Below are 22,203 nucleotides of genomic sequence, written 5' to 3' on the forward strand. Positions count from 1 at the left end.
TAGTCATCTTGAATCCAAAATTAATTGCCTGAGAATAATCTTAGCTGGAATCATTAAGACCCAGAGTAGTTGGGCCAGATGCCTGTTGACCAGGGGGGCTAAATTGTCCATCACTGATTAAAACAGTATGCTAGGAATAAGTTTTAGGTGTGCTGCTTCCTAGGATGAGGTGGGGCTTGTTCTGGGGTACCTGTTTTTGCTCTGATATCACTCACAATTCAAACAGGGTCTTTATGACCCAATGGAATCTTTCTTGCATTAGAGACAAACTGATGATAAAGTAGCATACCATAGCCTCTCCTTCTTGTGTTTTTGCCTCAATGCTAAGATCAGAGCCAAATCTCTTTTCTCTTTGTCTCTGTTATCATTTGTTTCTTATTTACCTTCACACAGTTTAACATAATCAAGCATGTATGTTGATAGTGGAGTCAGATAGATTTTTAGGAATGAGGTAAGGGTTAAGAAAAAGTGAATAAAATCTCCTACTTGTTTCCACTTTCTGTTTTTGTAAAAGGTCTGGGGGATAGGGGCAGGTTTAAGGGCTGTGTAACCAATCAAATGCGCCTGTGTCAACTTCCTATTCTTTACTTGGTTTGAACTGAAAATATACTGTGCACAATCACCAAAGACCCTGTGCTCTGACTTTCCCATGCCTTGGTTTGATATTCACTGAGTGACAAAGCATCTCAGGAAACTTGCAGTGAGTTGGGAGGAAGAATACTGAGCTGTGTGATGTCTTTCCAGGGCTTTTAAGTACTGACCCTGTAGGTGAACCAGCCTTATTTAAATAGATGCGTAAATTTTGGTGCAGACAGGCAAAGTCTGTGTCTTGAGTGGCAGAGAAATACATTTATCTGAAGTATTATGGCTCAAACTGAGCATGGTCAGAGAACCTGACGAGGTGATGTGGGTCTAGTGTTCTCAGGCAGGGAGAAACTGTCACAGTTTCTATAGAATAGAATTGCAAAGAAGCAAGTGGCCCTAAAGATGACCTGCCCCCACCCCCGGGGTAGCCAAGAGAATCTAATCTGGGAGCTTCTAGCAAGGGCCCATTGCAAAAGACCAGCCCAGAGCAGCTCCCACAGCCCACCAGCATGAAAGCCGCCTGAGAATGGCTTCTGTCACTTTCTGGCAACCCCTTGTGGGCTGTGCCCAGAAATTTTATTCATTGGGCCAGACAAGCCCAGAGATGTTCTTTTTCAGATGTTTTCCAGGTGATTCAGTCCTTTCTCAGATCTGGAAAAACCACACAGCCTAAAGACAGCAACCTGACAACTCCCACCTCAGATGTCCAGGCATCCAGTCCATATTTATATATCTCCATATCCTGTGGAGAGATTTATATATGTTCATGTGCATACACATACATTCTGCACAAATATGTGTGGATATGTTATATGTTTATAGGTCTCTCTCTCTATTTATCCATCCATCCATGTATTATATCAACATCGCGTATGGGTTCTCTTTCTCTAGAAAAATCTTAATACACTTTCCAGCTCTACAAGTAACCATTTTAATATAATTACTTTGATTTTTCCACCTCATCTTTATAAAATAGATCTAATTATATTGGCCTTTCCCAGGGAAGGAAAAATGTGCTAGGAGACATGATTTGATCCCTCTGAAATGCCTCTCTCCACGTCAGATGAGTAAACCACCTGTTTCAAATGGCATCAGGATGCTGTCACATTTCTTTCCTGGCACTGTTCCTTCCAGCGGGCTTCCCATGCTGAGGTCCAGTGGAAGGTAGCATAGGCCCTCAGTGCCTTGTGATTTGCACACATAGGGATCAAGCTTTGTCACAAGGGGTCATCATTAAGAGGCAGGAGTCTAGACTGTGAGCTTGCATTTAGGGAGGTCACTTGGCTTGTGAGCGGTTATTGCTGACCCTATGATGTTGTACACTTGGCTGTCCATGAAGTGGCCAATTAGTTTCTTGATATACTCCATCCTGAGAAGAATGCTGACTGTTAGTGTGATATGAGAAAAGAAGAAGCCTAAGAAACATGGTTTTCAGGCAGACATTAAAGTTGTACTGTATTATTTGGACAGAATTATTAAGAGTAAAGGGGTCACTTAAATTTTATGCCTCACTGTTTAATGGGTTGGGTTTTATGATACAGAAGTATTTGCTGATGTAGTGGCTCATTACAAAGGGTACTTTCCTCAAAATATTACAGGCTTACACACATTATTTTTCCCAGTTTTATAGTTCTGAGATCATGTTTGTGATTCCACTGTGGACAATCTGATCTGAGTCAGGATTTCAGCTTGTAACTCTACACAGATTCCTCTTTGTTTTTCAGTTCTGGAGATCAGACCCAGGGCCTCCCACATGCTAGGCAAGGGCTCCATCATTGAACTGTATCTCCAGCCCAAACTTGTAACTCTGGTATTTTTTTAAAGACAATGTTAGACTTATTAAGTATCATTAAAACTGTGAAGTTTTGGAAATACAGCATAAAGAAATTTATATATTGAGTGCTACAGTTTCTCTCCACGGCAATCCTATAAAGCCAAAATTATTATCCCAATTTTACTAATGAAAAATTGGAAATGATAACTTCTCAGAGTAGGCCCACATTTTGAGGTTACACATTTTGAGGCTTCCCAATTGATCACAGCACTGATACTCTTCCTAGCACATAATTCTGCATCTGATAAAGTGATAAGTAGCTATGTGCTTATCATGGTATTTACACCAGGAGTGAAGTTATATGATCACAAATTTCCAGCACTATTTTATAGTTCATACAGTTTGTGTAGACGCCCCCTAAGGGAACTCAGAATAATAGAGGTCGAAAACAGCTTAACCACAAGTGATAAAAATCACTGACATGGGAAACTAAGAGGAAAACTGGTTACCTTAGTGGGGAAAGCTTAGGGGCTGGGGATTTAGCTCAGCAGCATAAGCGCCTGCCTTGCAAGCAGGCAGTCATGAGTTCGATCCCTGGTACCGGTAAAAAAGGGAAAAGCCAAAAAAAAAAAAAAAAAAAAAAGCACTATTAGTGGGGAAAGCTTGTAAGCTTCTGGCATGGGCTACGTGCTCAAATAGTGGCACGGATGTTTGCAGCCTAGAAAACTTGGACCTCTTCAACACACTTGATTTTTGCATCATTACTGTGAGTCTTTCAGAAAGCATCGTAATTGCAAGTAGTCATTTATTCATTAAACTACAGGCTCTTTAAAATGTAAAGTAATCCATATTCCCAGTCTCTCTCTTTCTCTCTCTCTCCCCCTACACATGCATACATATGCACACTCTAGCACATCTCACACCCCACACCAGCTTATGCAGACACACAGTGGCCCTCCCCACCAGTTATTCAGTATCCTATAGCAGCCTAAAAAAGCACGGAAGTTACATTCTTCTGTTTTCTTTATTTGCCATTGTGCTGTATGTATTCTGTAAACAGCAGGAAAAGTAATTATGACAATGGGAATTTGCTCCACGATCAGCTCTTAGAATATAAGAATGTGCTACAGCAGGGAAATATTTGCTTGAACCAGTGCCTAGAAACGGAATCTGGTATTTGCTCCCTAGTTATATAAGTCACACATCTGGCTCATTTTCACGTGTAGTACCTGAATGGGTGGGGTATATGTGCATTCATTTTCCGATAATAGATGTCCAGTGTCTGGTCTGTGTGTTAGGGAGCTGTGTGTGTGTGTGTGTGTGTGTGTGTGTGTGTGTGTGTGTGTACAGATTTGACATTCCAGAGCCTGCCGGTTTCTGAGTTGGAGCATGTACCATTGCAAAACTGTCACCGGCTTCTTAGAAACATACATTTACATTCTACAGGTCTAGTAAATGGGCCATGCAGTTGCACGATACCTTTTGCTTAAGAGAAACACAAGTGGCACTCCTGCACTTTATCTCCTGGTGCACTTCAGACTCTGTGTCGGCTGAAAAGTGAAGCTCAAAGGATTTTTTAGAATTTGCTGCCCCAGCAGGTAACATTCTGGGGTTGGTTCTTTTTGTTGTCGTGTTTTCTACTCTTTAAAATGTCCAAACCTTCACGCTCGGCAAGACCTTTCTTCGCTAATGCAATGTCTAAGCTGCAGTCATCCAGGAAGGATGATTTAAACAGCAAACAGAAAAAAATCAGCTTAAGTGAAAAGATTTTGAGGACTGGGAGTGAAGGAAATTTGGTCAAACAGCAGCAGGTGCAGACGGCGGCACCACCAGCTCAGCGGAAGTCTTCAGCACACAAAGGTAATGTTTCACATCAGCTGCCTGTGTCAGCTGGTGCCTGCAAACTTCCTACCTACTAATACTGCAGGTAACTTAAAAGAATCAGGCTTTCGTGATTTCCAAACTTCTGTCTGTGTGTGTAAAACATTTTCCAAAATCCTGCCGTGCTCTGCTGAAATAACTGAGGGTTAAGAAGATGGAAGTAATAGAACTTTCTATCATTAACTAGGGATGACATAAGAAAAATGGAATGTTTTCACCACCTCTTTCAGAATGACAGATTTTATTCTCAGTTGTGTTTAATTTTCTAGTTGTACTTACACAAAGTTTCTCATTGTTTGTCTAGTTAAAAACAGAAGACTGCCCTAAAACCACATCATTAACTAGCAACAGAATTTTACTGTGCAGTCTCTTTTAAAAATGAATTGTCTCTGAAATGCAAATCTAATGATATGGTTCCTTGCCAAGCATAGCAAATATCCATGCTAGCTTTCTTACCTGCGTCATTTAAACAAGCCTTCTCAGGTGACTATTACAATGTTTCACTTAGCAAAAATATTGTTGACTATCTGACCCCAAATTGGGAAATACAGTAACTAAAAAGAGTTAACTCTCACTTAATGTATATAATCACAATGGGCAATTAAATTGTAGCTGAAAATGATAGCAATGTCTTTCACTGTACCAAGTGCTGCATATTAAATCACTAAGAAATATTTTATAATACTTATTTTAATAAATTTTGATCTCTCTACTAAAAATATAGGATTTAGTCCTGCAATTTTATACTAAAGTAAAAAATTGTTTTAATATTCTTTTTCTTATTATTGGACCTTTGTATTTGATAAGAAAGGATAATTCCATTTTATAATTTTAATCTTGGCCTCTTTTCTATTAAAAAACTATTACAAATGAATATGCAATGAAATCATGTTTTTGTGCCATATGTGATTTCAAATATGTATATGTCTGCCTGGGAAATTTTAATTTTCCCTTAGTTTTATTGTTACTATTTTGCTCATTTGATCAATGAAGTATTAATGCAAACACTGGGTCAAAAATACTTTATGAAAAACATATACAATAGACACTAAAAGTCTTTGGAAATATTGTTAAAGTTGTTAAATAGACTGGATTTTGGCTGCTTAAAAGGCAAACTTTCTTTGACATGATAATGTGTAAGAATCTGAATGTCAACCACCTCCACCTGAAGAATGTCCAAACATTTTTATGCTGTATATACCTGTCTTTGTAAGGTGAGCTGAAGAACAGATTTTTTTATGCTAATGATCCAAAGCTAGGTGCTTAATCCAACCATTGTTCAACATGCTGAGCCCTCCTCTCCCCTTTTGGCAACCTAGGAGAACATCTGTGAATAGAAGTTTGTGGGTGAAAAAAAGTTTTTTAAACACATTTGGTTTGGAAATTCATTAAAAGTTGCTTGAACTCAAGGGTTATTATCAAAGTGCAAGATCAATATAAATGATGCACATTTTTTAAAAAACTGGAGAGAGATTATAAACTAATATGGTAGTGTTTTCTTTGTAATCCACTGAGAAGAAGCAAAGGAAGAATTCCACCTACCACAAGACTTCTGAAATTGACAACGTGGTGAATTATTGAAAAGATATCATTCATATGTGTTGGTTTTTATTGTAGCTATTTGTGTTAGGCTTTCACTTGAACTGGTTGTCCAGAGATCAAGAAATTGTAGGGCTTGGGATGTGGCTGAGTGACAGAAAGCTTGGCTGAGGTCCTGGCAGCCATGCAAGGCACTGGAGAAAGAGAGACACAGAGATAGAGAGACACAGAGACAGAGACAGAGACAGAGACACAAAGGCTGCCTTTGCTCTCTGGTCTGGTTTCTGGGACCTTTTACTTTATTACATTTTGTTGAAACACTTTCCCAAGAAACTCTCTAAGAAAAGTAAAAAAGAATGTAACTTTCTGAGTTTTTACATGTTCTCTTTTAACATTTCAATGAGATTTTGAATGGGCATAGATCTTTAGACTGAAAATAATTCTTCCCACATACTAATAAAGGTTTTTCTTATCTTTGGGATCTATGAATATTGATAAGAAGTCTTGTGTTGCTCACACATTCACACATTCCTTGGTAGGTGACTTATTCTCTCTCTGTCTCTCATTCCAAGATCTCCTTTTTATCCTCCATGTTTTGAAATGTTACTGAAGTATTTAAAACTGTTGGATCTTTCTTCTTTTATTTTGACTAGATATTTAATCGGCCCTTTCAATTTGAAAAGTAACTACCTTCAGAGTATTCTTTTCTATTAATTCTTTAATAATTTGTTCCTCTGTATTTGCTATGCTTCCTCTTTTTTTGGACATCCTATGAGTCAGTCAGCTATTGAATTGACTACATTAAATCTAAAGTCAGATTTTCTAGAATTTATTTTACAACTATCAGTTTAATCATCAATACATTTTGAATTTCCAAAGAGTTTTTCTTCCTCTTATTATTTTGAGACTGAAATACTAATTTTCTGTATATAGGCAGTGATTTTGTGAACTTTATTTTATGTGGTTCTCCTTGGATGTTTCAGCTTGAGGGCAGGAGACACGTTTGCTTTATGATGTGTAAACACATCAGTGATATTGTTGTTCTTTTCAACTGCATGAATGGTTCTTGGCCTCTAGAACAGAACGACTTGGCAATTAATAATCTATAAGACAACTGCTAATTAACACCCATGAAAAAGTTTCTTCATGATGAAATCCACCAAGTGCAAGACAGATGTTGAAGTGTGCACTGATGTGAGCCAACAATTTTATCTAAGATCAGCATATGAGTACATATCCAAGAATGTAGCATGTTTTCCTGAACTTTCTTTATTCTCCTGACTTTTGTTTAAAACCATCTCCCTAGTGATTTCATGCATTCTTAGATGGGAACCCAAATACTGACAACTTTGGCTTGAAAAACAAGCTTCCCTCTCTTACATATTTATGATGATGATGGTGGTGATGGTGTCTAACATCGGCTGGAGTCTTCCTGTGTGACCAGTATAGCTTTAAGCACATTATAAATACATTGTCTCATACATACTATCTCTACTTTGCAGATGAAGAAGCCAGCACAAAAATTTGAGCTATTTCCCCCAAAATCATGTAGGAAGAAGAGACAGAACCAAAATTCTAATTCTAGCAGTTAGAGCTCCTGAACTTGGCATATTTTACACTGTGCTAAAGCACCTTTCCATACAAAAAGAAAAAGAGGAGGAGGAGGAAACAAAAAAGAGGAGGAGGTAGAGGAGGAGAAAAAGGAGAAGAAAAGATCTATTCATCAAAGAAATTAATAAAATTAATCAAACCTAGCAATTGACTAGTCTTGTCCCTAAAATATTCTGTAATTCAAAATACTTATGTTTCTAGTCCTTTTTACTCAAAGTCCACTGTTGCTCCTTTTCTTACAAAACAAATGAAAGAATGATTTCAAAGTTAGTAACTGTATCATATGAAGATGCTACTGTAACACTGCAAACAGTGAAAGGATACAGAACCTTCACTATGTTAATGCATACACTCATGTCTGTGCACATCACTGTACATATACAGGCCCTTGGTGTGCAGTTCAGAAAAGGCTTTTCCAACCCACATGACCTAGTGGTCCAAGTACAAGCCTGCAGGCCAAAAATCACACAAGTCTAATTCTATTCTGACACAAGACTTTCTCTGTGACCTTGAGCAAAGCAATTATCCTTCCTGACTGAGTTTCATCAACCATTAAAGAACAGTATATGTGGTTTATGGGAAGAAGTATTGGTGAGGATTAATGACTTAGTCAATGTGCGTCCAGTGCTTTCAAGAGCCCACGTGCCGCATGGATGATCAAATCTGGCACAATGGCGCCTCTGTTTACCTCTGGTTTCAGTGGAAGGTAAAAATTTACTCTTAAGTATCGCATGTGTGCCACACCAAGGAAACTATCCCAAATCCACAACAGCAACCTCGGAGCTGCTCTTTATGTCTAGTATGTAAATCTCACCTTCATCTTCTTTTCCAACTATATTATATGAGAATGCTTTCAAATCCCTGGAGTCTGATGACTAAAAATATTAGTAAGTGGAGCACCAAAAGCATGACTTCTCAGGCTAGTTGCTACTAATGACTGTGATGGTAGTAGACCTCTGCACACTAAGGAGTAGGGAACATAATTATGTCTATGAATAGGTAATTTATCTAAAAGGCATGCTCTTTGTACTATTTTTCCTATAAAAAGCTGATACTAATAAGCAGTTATCCACTACTAGTGCCCTACTTGAGTGTTTTCTAGAATCAACAATGTATTTGTACTGATTTGTATGTTTGTTTATCTGACTACCTTTGGGATGGGTACCACTCGATATTTGAGAAAAGCTGATGTTGAAGATACAGTATTTATTCAATAACACAATGGTGACATAGGCTCACAGCTACTGAATTCACCATTTTGGTTCATTATTGAAACCAACCACTCCAGAGTCATGCATTACACATCTGTAAGAGCCAATAAATTTTGCTGTGTCCCCTTGCTAAAAGTTGTATGGCTTTAGCCTGTTTAGTTATTTTTCAAATAAGAACTAACCACACTTAATGCCTCTTAGTAGTATTTTGCGCGTTTTTCCCAAACTAAATATAGTGTGAACTATGACTCTGTAAATATTGAAAAATCTCTTATTTCTAGAGTTTTCCTTATTTTCCCATCTAACCTTGTCTATATTTGTCTTTTCTATCTAATAATAGAAGAGAAATAAGAAACATAAAGAATTCTCTTTCCCATATTTTACTTGCTTCCCTAATTCTGCTAAAATTCAGTATGTCTGAAAAGGAGTATGAAAGGACTTAAATTTAATCTGGGGTTTTCTTTGTACAAATTGATAGTTTTCTCTAATGCAGCAAAGTTTACTTAATGTAGAGACATCTATAAAATTTCATAAGTGTGATCAAAAACTGAATGCATTTGTACTGAAGAACCACAAGTTATTGAAGAAAAGAGGATTAATAGCCTCAAAATTTTAGAGTGGGCTTAAAAACATAAAGATCATCTAATTTGACTCAGCAGACCAGCATAAAATCTGACACTCCTATATACTTTATAATAAAGGAGATGTTATGTTTGTTTACACATAGTTACTTGAGTTTGTATATCATCGTAAAATTTTTACAAAGAAAAAATTCCTTCTCCTCTACAAAAACAATAGGTAAATATACTGTTAGGAATACAGACATATTTGTTATAATTTATACTTGTAAATATACACAAGTTAGACATTAATTGTTATTTAAGCAAAATTACTTATTAAGACTACAAAATATGCTTATAACTGACAGCTAATCATATGCATTGTGAATATATACAGTATTTTGTAAGGCATATTATATGTTACTTTTGAGTTAATAAACTTAGATGCTCCAGTTTAAATGTAGGTTAAATATACATTAGATAGATCTTTTTTGAGCAAGTATTTTACTGTTTGACCTTGGTAATTAAGTTGGTGTCTGAAAATATAATTCCTACAAGCTTTTACACCCTCAAAATCAAAAACCTTACCATCTCCTCTGTCTCTGACATTGTGTAACTACTAGAAAGCTGAAAAGAAAAGAATAAAACATGTTTTCTGCCCTTGAGGAGTATTATACAATCACTGAGATATTTAGGTTACTGGGTATTGAAAGACATTTTTCAAAATGGGTTTATGCACAAAATTATGAATGCACAGAAGTGAAGCAGGCTGTTTCCCTCAGGTAATAAGAATTTTCCAAGTAGGAGATGAAAAGAAGTATAATAAAAGGTCATGCTAAAAACAAAACAAAAGACCACGCTGCATTTAGTAAATGGCAAAGTGGCCCCATCTGACTGGAGCGAAAGAGAATGGATGGAGAACAAGGTGGAGGGAGCGAGAGGCTGTTTGCAATTACTCCAACAGACAGAAATGTATTCACTCTTTCATTCCATCAGTGAACATTTATTGGCTCCTCCCTGTATATCAAGCATCGATTGGTAGAAGAGCTGCTCACATGGAAGGCACGATAGATAAAGGCTGTGTCTTCTCTGACAGAAACTCAAGAAGTTGTAGAATTGAGACCAAGAACAGTACTGTTTGTGATGATAATTTGATGTGGTTCTTAAGAATTCAAAGAAGATGTCAGATAAGATGAAGTGGACTTAAAGATCAAGACAGGGGTTACTGTTGTAATTAAGTGGATGATTACGTAAGGGCTCCGTGCTGTTTAAAGGTCTGGGAGTGTGTGGAGCCCAGGGAGACGAAGGTATAGAAAGAGTGTGACTCATGTCTAAAGAAGGAAGGCAACCTGGAGCATTCGAGCACCCAAGGGTCAAGGTACAGCCGCAGTAAAACCGCACTATTAATCCTTGGAGGCTTACTTTCAAAACTCCAAGCCAGCATATTCTAAATGTTCCATCTCAGTACAAACAAATGTATCCATACCCCTTCTTTGGTTGCAAATAAATACTCAAATTAGAACTTTCTTGGAAATCTTTTATATTTAAAATGATGCAAGTCTTGTAATCTAGCCCATAATACCTTACCTAATTCAATTTTAAAGCATTTTAAACCAAATTACCACCAGAATTAAAATCCTTCCTATAATGGTCAATTTATGGCTTCAAAAATCTGCCCCACATTTAGGGAAGTGCCCCCTCTCCACTGTTAGAAGAGATACATAGCGATAAGGACTCATTAAGAAACATTCAGCTTTCTTCTATTCATATTCGTAATTTCATGTTTGCATCGCATAATTATTTTGTTAGATTTGTTTAGCTGTCTTTCACTTGTCCCTGAGTTTTCTGCTTTTGACTATAAACTTCTTTCTAAGGAGATGAGGACTAATTTGCTACTTCAATTTCTAGCAGTGTCATGTCTTTTTTATGCTGAAACTTATGTTTACATTCTTAGAGATTTGTGAGGAAGCATCTAGAATATTTAACAATAATACACCAAGAAAATCTCAACTCTATTCTACTTTGCCCTAGTTCTTGAAGCTATTTCACAAAGATTTTTGAATACCTTTAACTAGAATCACCATCAAATAATCACAGAAATAGTACATAATGGATGTTCCTCTAGGCCATCCCTAAAACTAAAACTGATGGACCAAAAAACCTGTATCACAAATCGATTTCATAATGCCTGGTGGCTCTGGCAGGCGAGTGAAGGATTTCCTCTCAGACAAATGCAATACGAGAGCATCAGTGTAAAGCAGTAAATGAAAGTCCATAGTGGTCTCTAACAATCCTCTGTTCCGTAAGGAATTTTAGTAGACACATTAGTGGGTAAAAAGTAGTTCTGAGTCCAGGGTAACTAGGGGCACCCTGTGGGATGAATAAGAAAAAATACATGCTTTGCAGAGGGAAGATCTTGAAGGAAACACGTGGTATAGTCTCCTCAGTGAGCACAGAAGAATAAAATAAAACAAGTATGTGGAGAATGCCCACCACTGTGTCTTCACCCACACGGTCATGTGGCCCAAGGTTATGTGATTGTAAGATAAAGGAAAAACAAAAACCGAGTGTCAAAAATGCTTTTGGAGTGGCCTGATGTGGTAATGTATGCCTGTAATCCCGGCACTCTGGAGACTGAGGCAGGAGGATCACTGTGAGTTTGAGGCCAGCCTCAGGTACAAAGTGAGTTCAAGGTCAGCTGAACTGCGTAGTGAAAACTGTTTCAAAAACAATTTTTATAAAATGCTATTTGATGGTCTCAAATTGGTAGTATGCCCAATTGTGTAGAGGCAAAAAATGAAAATCCTCTTGAAATTAATGTATGTGAGCATCTAAGAATTCCCATAGATGAAAGTCCAAAACCATGAGCTTATAATTAATTACTAAAGTAAAAAGCCAAGTGACCATGAAGAAGAGTTAGGAAGGGAAAAGGAACCTACTCAATCAGATCTACATAGACTACCAATATTGGAATTATCAGATGCAGAATATGAAACCCATGTGTCATAGATAGATAAGAGAGTATGAAACCCATGTGTCATAGATAGATAGATAGATGTCTAAAGAATACATTCTAGAAATATTGACTATTGTGTTTTTGTTTTGTTTTGTTTTGTTTTTCTTTTTTCCTGGTACTGGGGATCGAACTCACGACCGCCTGCTTGCAAGACAGGTGCTTATGCCGCTGAGCTAAATCCCCAGCCCCGACTCATTGTGTTTTAAAAATCTAAACTTTTAAGAATAAAAAACATAGTACTTAAAGGTAGAAACTCTTTCCCATTGTTAAATGGTAAGGATTTGTTAAATGGCAGACCAAAGAAGAAAAATCTGACCCACTGGAAGGCAGATTAAAAAAAACTTTTCATGTATTTTGAAGAAAACAAGAGACATTGTAGTAGCCATTATTGATTTCCTAGTGTCTGGTTTTGAAGGACTGTAAAGCTCTTGTTCTTTTCTTTTGACTGCTTTTATACTATTTTGATTTGAATTAACTTACTGTGTGTGAAGTATAGGTAACCATATTTCAAAGAAAACAAAAGACATTATGGTAGCCACTGTTGATTTCCTGTTGTCTTGTTCTGAAATCCTGTGTTATTTGCATTGTTTTTCTCTGATCTGCTTTCTAAAACTTGATTATTTTGTATAACTGAAATGTTTAGCTACTAATCATTTCACCATCCCCTGGTCCCCAGGACCCCACCACTCTACCTCTGTTCCTGTAAGTGTCACTAATTTGGATACCTCATGCAAGTAGAATGACACAATATGCTTCTTTGAATGGCCTGTTTCATTCAGTGCAGTGCTTTCAAGGTATGTTTGCGGTTTTCACATGTACCAGGTGATATCTCATTAAGATTTGTATTTTCTTGATAATTAATGTTCTCAGTATCATTTTGCATACTGACTGTTCATATGTCCCCTTAGTTGTTTGCCTATTTTATAATCAGATTATCAGGGGGTTTTGGTGCTCAGTTGTAAAAATTCTTTATGGTTGGAACTTAATCCTTTATCAGATATATGGGGTGCAAAATTTTTCTCATTCCAAAGATTACCTTTTCACACTGTTTCTCTTGCTGTGCTGAAACTTCTTAGTTTTTAGTTTGATGTAGTCCAACTTGTCTATATTTATTTTTGCTGCTTGGGCTCTTGGTGAGAAGTCAGTGAAATTGTTGCTGGTGCTAATCATGAAGCTTCCCCGTCCCCTGTTTTGTTTTTGTTTTTGCTTGTTTGTTTGTTTGTTTTTGTAGCAGTTTTGGAATTGTAGGTCTTTATTTAAGTTACCGCTCTATTCTGTGTTGATTTTTGTGTACTGTGTAAGATAAGGGTCCAAGCATCATTCTTTTGCATGGGAAGATCTAATTTTACCAATACCATTTGCTGAAGAAACTGTCCCTTCTGGTGATATATGTTGGTATCCTCTGAAGTATCAGTTTGCCATGTGTTTGTGGATTAATTTCTGGACTCATAATTTTGATCTATGTCTGTCTGTATGCCACCACCGTTCTGTGTTAATTGCTATAATTTTGTACTATATTTTTAAATCAGGCTGTATGACACCTTCAGCTTTCTTACTATTTTTCAAGATGTTTTGATTATGAGGGGTGCTTCGGGATTCCATATAAAATTTAGAGTTGGTTTTCCATTTGTGTACAAAAATATTCAATGGGGTTTTGATGGAGATTGTATTTATCTTTGGGTTGCATAGACATTTTAGCAAATATTAAATCTTTCCTTCCCTGAATATCTGATATCCTTCCATGTATTTGCAACCTCTTTAATTTCCTTCATTAATGTTTTGTTGATTTCAGTATGCAACTCTTTTACTTCCTTTAAAGTATTTTATTCTTTTTGATGCTACTGTAAATGGAATGGTTTTTTTAATTTTCTTTTGAAGGTTTGTTATTATAGAGAAGCATAACTGATTGTTGTATGTTAATTTCCTGAATTATTAGATCTCAGAGGTTTTTGCTAGATTCTTTAAGATCATACCTTCTGCAAATGGGTGTAATTTTGTTCCTTCTTGTATGATCAGAATGTCACTTATTTCTTTTTTGTTGCATGATTGTTCTGGCTAGGCCATTCAATAGCTCACTGAATTGGAGTGGCAAGACAAGGCATTCTTATCTTGTTCCTCTTGCATAAATTTTCAGTTTTCACTACTGAGTTTGACATTAGGGGTGATCTTGTCACATAACTCTTATATTTTGTTAGGGGTAATTTCCCTCGATTCCTAGTTTGTTGAGGGTATTTATTATGAAAGTGTTAATGTATTTTTTTCTGCATCCATTGAAAAGATCATCCATTGGTCATTATCTATGATATTTATCCTTCAATCTATTGATGTGTCATATCACAATTGTTTTTCATAGATTCAACGATCCAGGGACAAAGCTGTCTTTGTCATGGTATGTAATCTTTTTAATATAATGTCGAGTTTGTTTTACTACTATTTTTTGAGGATTTTTGCATCTATGATTATAATAGAAAATGCTCCCCCCACCCACCCACTCAGCCAGTATACTTCAGTTTTCTAATTGCCTCAGTAATAGTTCTGGTTGCTTCTGCCTCTTAGAAACGGCTGTTCCCTGTGATGCACAGCTGATCACTCTGATGCCTACTGTAAGAACCAATCAAAAACAACCAAGTACTCTACTTCTGTATTTTGTCTTTGCAATCCCATAAAAAAAAACCCTTCCCTGAGCCTCCAAATCCTGGGAATTGTTTTAGTGTTTCTACTTGCAGTTGCATGTACATCAGGAATACTAGCCTTCAATTATCTTTTCTTTTGTAGCATCTTTATCTCACATTAGTGTAAGGGTAATGCTTGTAATGCCTTGTAAAATGAGTCTGAAAGTTCCCTCCTCTTCAATTTTTTGGAGACGTTTGAAGGAGTTAATAGTAATTCTTCTTTAAATGTTCAGTTAAATTCACCAGGAAAACCTGGTGCATGACTGTGGGTGTTTCTTTCTTGAGAGGTTATTTCTTACTAAAACAGTGTCCTTACCAGCAGGAAGTTTATCTGGGCTTCCCGTTTCTTCATGATTTGGTCCTAGTAGTTTCTATGTTCTTGGGCACTTACTCATTGCTTCCAAGTCACTCAGTTTATTGGCATGTTCATAGTAGTAGTCTTTTAGAATCCTCTCTTTTATATTTATTTTTACTTTTTGTTCACTCATGTTTGCAGCACATAATTTTACATTCCTTGCACACAATTGGTACATGCACATAAAACATTTTATTCTATTTTTCATTTCTACTTCCTTACCTCCCTTTTTCTCCCCCTTTTATTGTGGTATCAGTTATAATATCTCTTCTGTAATTCTATTTATGTTGTCTCTCTCTCTTCCTCTAGTCTACTTAAAGATCAGTTTTTTGTTTCAAAAACTCAAGTTTCATGTTTTTTATTGTTTTGTTATTCTCTATTTTATATGTTATGGGTTAGATCTCTATTATTTCCTTTACTCTTTATTTTATTTATTATGGGTAAGATCTCTATTGTTTCCTTTACTTTGCTAACTTATTTGCTTTTTTAATTTCCTTTAGATGTCAATTTAGATTTTTTTTTTTTTTTTGGTACTAAGGTTGAACTCACAACCTTGCACTTGCCAAGGTTGCTCTTTCCAAGATGCAACTTAGATTAATTAGGTTGTTATTTATTAGAGATTTTTCTCTTTTAATGTAAGTACTTAACACTGTAAACTTTGCTCCTGTGCTACTTGTGCTGCATCCTGTAAGTTTTATCATATTGTTTTCATTTTTGACCCAAAATATTTTCTTCTTTCTCTTCTGTTTCTTAATTTACTCAATCAGAAGTGTATAGTTCAGTTTGCACATATTATTTACTATTATGTGATTTTCTAAGACAATATAGCCATTATAAATATAAGCAAATGTTGAGAAAATAGAGAAATAAAAGAGTAATTCAAGAGAATAAACACTCTACTTTCATTAGTGGTAGAACAACCAGATGGAAAATCATAGGTCCAATGGACTTGAGCATTTCAGTTTAATGGACCTAACACACATACCAACCAGCAGCGGAATACACATCTTTCTCCAGTGCATGTGGAACATTACTCAAGATAAGCCACATTAGCTCACAAACTTTAATATAAGGTTTAATAAAGTTAAGATTTAAATTATGCCAAATGTCATTCATAGTCATAAAGCAAAAAGATACAAATCAACAGCATAAGGAGTGTTTTATAGCAAAGAGTATTTTGGGGGCGATTAATGTCAATGTGCCTTTTACTGTAATACACTTTAAATTTAAACATTCACCATATTTTGTGATCATGCCTCAGAGTTGCTATGATTTTGAAGAGTCAGTGATCAACTGGAGCAACCTATGGTATGGGAATTAGTTGGAAGTCTGGGGACCTAGCTGAATGAACATTGTTCCAGTAAGAGATTATGGGTTGCCATGGACTCCTCTAGAACACAGCTGTGTTCTAGAACACAGCTGAGGCCAAACAAGACATCTTAGTCACATTCTCATTGCTGGAATAAACTGTCTGACACCCTCCATTTAAAGGAGGAGAGTTTTACTTTGGTTTATAGTTTCAAAAGATTCAGGACATGGTCAGCAGGCTTCAAAGCAGTAACAGCATAGTGGACAAGGCTGGCTTAAGTCATGGCAGGCAGGAAGCAGAAAGTAAAGGGAAGAGCCGGGTCCAGAGTATTCCCTCCAGGTCATTCCTCTGGCAACCCAGCCAGCCAGGCCCTCCCACCTAACAACAGCTCAGCTGTAGTGCGCCATGATCCTTCACACGCAGGGGCCATTTTAGATCTAAACCGTAACTTGCACCGAAAGCTCCACCAAAAATGGAAGGAGCTTTGCACACCAAATAGACTGCCTTAGGGAGCAGTGAGATTCCTGTCACTAGACCTCATGGGGGTGTTGAGGTAAAGCAGAGCTCCTGAACTAACAGGTACAGAATTGGGTAGGTTTCCCTGCTTCTTTCAACCGGTAGAGTCAGGACAAACTACACCACAGTACAGGGAAATGCTGAAAAATCCCATGAAAATAATAGTCCTGTTCCTATAAAGGTCTTTTTTTTTTTTTAACTGAATTTTAGAAAATGCTTTCACTTTTGGTTTTGCACACATTTTTGTTTTCCATCGATAGCTACTTCTATTCCTCTTCCTGATTCTTCTTCCTGCAAGTGGTTCTCTATAAGACTGTGTGATACGGAAACTGGCAGAGACAGAAAAAGTGCACGAGGGAGCAGGTCGTATGGCCCATCTTTGAGAGCCAATGCCTTCCTTCCTGTTCTCCCTTTGGACGTGTGTGTGTGTGTGTGTGTGTGTGTGTGTGTGTGTGTGTTCCTGTTATCTGGAAGTCTTACTTCATCTCTGCTACCACTTGTTACTGCTACATGATTTCTCTGCTCTATCATTGTTGTTCATCCCTATTCTGGGTTCAGAGAAGCTGACAAAGCTCTTCTGCGCTCTGTCTATCTAGCTATCCATCTATCTATTCATCTCTGTCTCTCTCTCTGTCTCACACACACATACACTGCTCACATCCTCAGCATAGCCTAAAATTACAAAGTAGGCATTTGGTTAAGAATTAAGAATTAAGGCAGACCTCCCTGCAAAGCACAAACCACCCTGGAAGATACGTCATTGTAAATGGCTATAGCTTTTCCAAACTTAGTGAAAATAAGTTTTATAATTTTGGAGCTACTTTTAAGTGGCAGATGATAGGAAGATGTTATATCCTAAGGAGAGGGGAAGAGATGCAGCTGCTGCAGCGGGACACAGGGAGGGTGGGGCGCTCCCTGCCTCACTCCACTTGGTCTTCAGATGACGCCATTGGGTGTCTTAGCAGATTTTCAATTCCCGTAAAAAGACACATTACCAATTTGTTACCATATATTCCAAGTCAATCCTTCCTAATCTTCTTCTTTGGGTCTCCAGTTGCCATGGTGACAATTCCTGTTACTCAATGATAGGTTGCCCAAGATAGTCATTTTCACTCAATACAGCCCAGGAAAGCCAAAACTATAATTTGGCTTGTCCTGTAATTTGTAGGAAATGGGGGAAGAGCCAAGTGTCAAAGATACACAAAGAAGCAAATGCCGAAATAGAAAGAGTGGACACACTGTGAGGTATCACCATGAAAAGGGAGCAGAAGCACAGGTTCCAGGTCCTGGGAAAGCAACACCCACCTGTACCCCACAGAGGGCACCGGAAGCTACTTTAGGCCCCAGAACTAGGTTTGGCCACATTCCGTCCAGGGCACTGCTTATCATAAGACCACCTCATGTCATTCTCTGTCTGCCTGAACCAAATAACAGTCTCCATTTTCCTTAGAAAATAAATGGGATAATACCATATTGCCTATAATGGTATCACATCAGAAGAAAATAAGCCAATTTAAATATAAGGTCTCTGATTAATCTCCTTTGAAATACTAAAGCCATGCTTCCTGTAAAAGCTCTCTTTGGTCAATCCTGGATAAGAAATTACCTATTTCATGATTTCACATTTTTTTTCTCCCTAGAAAATTGGTCATTTTCAAAAAGGAAGGACACTCCTGACAGTAGATACCATTTAGGGGATGATGTCACAGCCCAGGTCTGTCTGCCCAATTCCCAGAGACAGGGTCCCTGTAGAAATATTCGTGTCTTCAATGCCAAGCACAACTGCATTGAAACACTGATCAAAGAGACAGTCTCTTCTGAAAAACCCGAATTGGATTTGAGAGTCCCTAGAGAGTTGTTGTTGGTATTTTAGCATCCTGACACATCCAAGTTCACACCAGCCTACAATTAGTCAGAGAAAGATGGTTTATAGGGGAAGCAAACTAGAGACATGCACATAGAGAGCAATGCAGTGACTAAGCCCAGTTCTTCTGCAGCCTGTTGGTGGCTCCTACCCATGTCCTGTATGAGATACTCCCACATCCTTTAAATGCTCCTGTTGTTTGAGGTTATGTGAGAGAGCTTCTGTTACTGAGAAGCAAAGGATTCCTAATGAAAACACCTTGACTTAAAGCTGTTTGCTTTAAGGTGTCTTATAGGTAGGTGTATCACATCAAGTGAAGTCTTAGTAGGAGAAAAGACAGGCAAGTCCGTCTTATTGGAATGGCTGCTGGCCACGCAGGACCTTGGAAATTCTGATTCTGTAAGTGGTTGGGTTGTTTATACAGTATTCCTGGGTCATTGTTTGTCCTTGGTTTTATTTAAAAGAATAGAGAGGAAGAAGGGACATTTTGTCCTTGGCATGACTAGTATTGTTCAGGGGCACATCTGTTTTCCCAAGTCATTAATGGATGCTTCCGGAAACAGCCAATCCTTTCTCAAGCATTAGGTCAGCAATCCTGATTAGAATCAGCATCAGCCACCCATGAAACTAGATACTTCCCCTGTGATTTATTATGACAATAAAATCTAACTAATTAACCATAATTAGAAGGAAAGGCCCATCTCAAATTTAAGATCCTAAAAGAAGCAACATTTTAATTTCTTTCAACTTTGCACAGTGATTTAAATTAGGCTATCCAAGTACATTTGACTTAATGTGTAAATAAAAATTACTTCTCAACAGCACAACCTAATATGTGCATTTTTGGTATGTAAGTGCTCTTTAAAGAACCGTTGATTCTTTCAGACTGACAATTTAAACATTCTTATACTCTTGTAGTAGCAGTAGTTTAGCAAGTATTTTTTTTTTTGCATTGAAAACACAATGATTAACTTAATCTTAACACTTGTCAAAATTATTATTAAGCAAACTGGGCCTAAATTACAGTGATTATTGTATTCTTGTATCAATCTGACAATGATTAGGAAAATGAATGATATGAGTTAAAGTGTCATGAAAACCTGTTGTAAAGCTTTCTTGTCTTTCCTAGGGCTCAAAATTTCAGCTCAAAATGAAGCTGATTTATTTAAGAGTCTAGTGGAGTGATTATGTCCTGAATGGGCTCAAAATTGTTTCTCCTCCGTGTTTGGTAATACTATGATCTTCATACCTCATTTCCAATTTTCAAAGAGACAAGGGTAAAAGCAAACAGGCCTGTGGATGGGATGTTTAGTGTCCACGATCATTTTTTCTGATTGTTTATCTGCTGTTTGTAAAATCTAGAGGAAATGAGCTGCGCGTTCCAGGATGGTATGAATAGAGAGATTAAAGGACTACGCTAATTTCAAGCCTGCAGGAATGTCTCCTCAGGACATGAAGGGAGACATGCGAGCTGCACTGGGCAGCTGTGGCAGGGTTTTTGTTTGTTTTCTGCAGGAGCAGGATTAAAGATGGGATGAGAGAGCTTGGCACAGCCTTTGGGCTGGCCTGGGAAGGCACCTGCCGAGATGCCCATGAGAGCCTGACTCACCCAACCATTCATTTCCTGCGGGAGCCTCCTTTCTGCTTTGTCCCTCTGCCTTCCTGTACACTTTCTGCTTTCAGCCTCCTGCCTTGCTTCTTCTGACCCATTTCATTCCTAAAATGACCTGCACATTTTAGTAGAGTGGGAAAACTAAGGCAAATTTTTAGGGTGAGTTGGAAACTTGCACACATTCTTTTGTGACACATAGAGCTGCAGCCGGACCTAACTGCATCCAAAGTGCAACTTTAACTTCACAAGGTTAAGTCTACAAAAGGCACATGCTGGGGAGATGCTCTGGTTAGTTAAGACAGGACTAAAGGGGGCGCTCACATTGCCAGGTTCATAAGGGAAGATCCAAAGAAGAGTGCTGTTGCTGAGGGTCATGTCACTTTGCTCCTGTTTGTAATTCAGCCTCCAGCTTTGAATGGCGGGCTGTGGGTGATTTCACCCCCAGGAATTTGTTGTGCTGTTCCAGGACCCTAGCCAGGCCTTTACTATAGGACTCTGGGCTTCAACAGTTTTTAGATTGTCTGTGATTCACTTGGCATCTTTGCTGCCTTTTTATGAAATTAAAACACGTATACAAAATCAATATAAGCTATCCTAAAGGACAGGAGAGAAGCACTGCTGAGGAGCCCAGCCTGCCTCCTGTTGTTCTGCAGTAGCCTTTGGTGCCACACACTCGCCATCCTGGGGCTGCATTCCAACCATGGCCTCTTCCTCAAAGTGGGCACCATGGCCCCGGGAACAGGACTGGGGAAGAGTTTGCGTACATCACCATGCTGGAGTTCAATTATAGATCCTACTATTCTCTAGGCCTTGATTTTAGGGGGTAAAAATTTTTTTTTTTTTTTTTTTGTCTTTTTTGTTTTTATTGGTACCAGGGATCAAACTCACGACTGCCTGCTTGCAAAGCAGGCACTTATGCCGCTGAGCTAAATCCCCAGCCCTGGGGGGGGGGGGGATTAAGTTAGCCAAAAAGCTCACTAATTGCTAGCTAGTATCATGACTTAAGCTGTCTGTAATCCTTGGGCTTTTGTCGACCTCAGGAAAGAATCTCCATATTCTTATCTATCCCTTCTGTCTTAGTTACTTGTTACTCCTCGCTGAGACAAAACGCCTGATGCACCAAGTTGGGAAAGGAAAGGTTTATTTTTTACAGTTTTTATAGGTTTCAGTCCATACTCAATTGGCTCCAATGCAGGGTGGCATAGCAGGGCCACAGTTCATGGTGGCTGCAAACGGCAAGGCAGAAACCGGCAAGACAGAAAGACACGCCTTCTTCCTGCCATTACATTGCATCCTGGCTCCACCCCTATGTGGGTGGAGCACTGACACCATCAATCAAAGCACTATATAATTAACCAATCACAGATGCATAATGCAAATGCATGAGGCCTGGGGGCCACCGACATAAACCATGATACCTTCCAAACAGAGGGAAATAGCAAATTATACTTAAGTACTTAGACATAAGTCTTTACTTAATATTTTCCCCACCTCCTTTATGTCTTTGCTCAAAATATCATGCTTATATCAAAACTCTCCAGATTTGAAATGGTAAATGCTTCCTACCAAAGCACTCTATGCTTAGCTTCTTTCCGTGATACTTTTTTCCATAATGGGTAACGTTACCTAACCTACTGTATACTGTACCTAGTTTTACTTAGTCATTCTGTTTATAGTAATCCACCTGTTTGAATGTGA

General features: G+C 37.9%; 1 protein-coding gene across 18 annotated transcripts in view; it reads left to right on the forward strand.

Moving 5' to 3' along the window:
• Nucleotides 1–22,203, forward strand: part of Kiaa1217 (KIAA1217 ortholog) — a 728,606-nt gene that overhangs the window by 297,041 nt on the left and 409,362 nt on the right. For 4 of the 18 annotated variants that reach the window (XM_063238526.1, XM_063238528.1, XM_063238533.1 and 1 more), the window contains exon 1: nucleotides 3,755–4,219. The exons of 1 other annotated variant lie outside the window; for it this stretch is intronic. In XM_063238526.1, coding sequence (XP_063094596.1) covers nucleotides 4,009–4,219 — 211 coding nt within the window. In that variant the 5' untranslated portion in view covers nucleotides 3,755–4,008. Of the gene's footprint in view, nucleotides 1–3,750; nucleotides 4,220–22,203 lie in introns of those variants that run through there. 13 more of the 18 variants (XM_063238523.1, XM_063238525.1, XM_063238530.1 and 10 more) reach the window with 8 other exon arrangements.

The sequence above is a fragment of the Cavia porcellus genome, unplaced genomic scaffold (assembly GCF_034190915.1).
Source record: "Cavia porcellus strain 051 isolate PalLab524CR breed Dunkin Hartley unplaced genomic scaffold, mCavPor4.1 scaffold_27, whole genome shotgun sequence".
NCBI classification, from domain to species: Eukaryota; Metazoa; Chordata; class Mammalia; order Rodentia; family Caviidae; genus Cavia; species Cavia porcellus.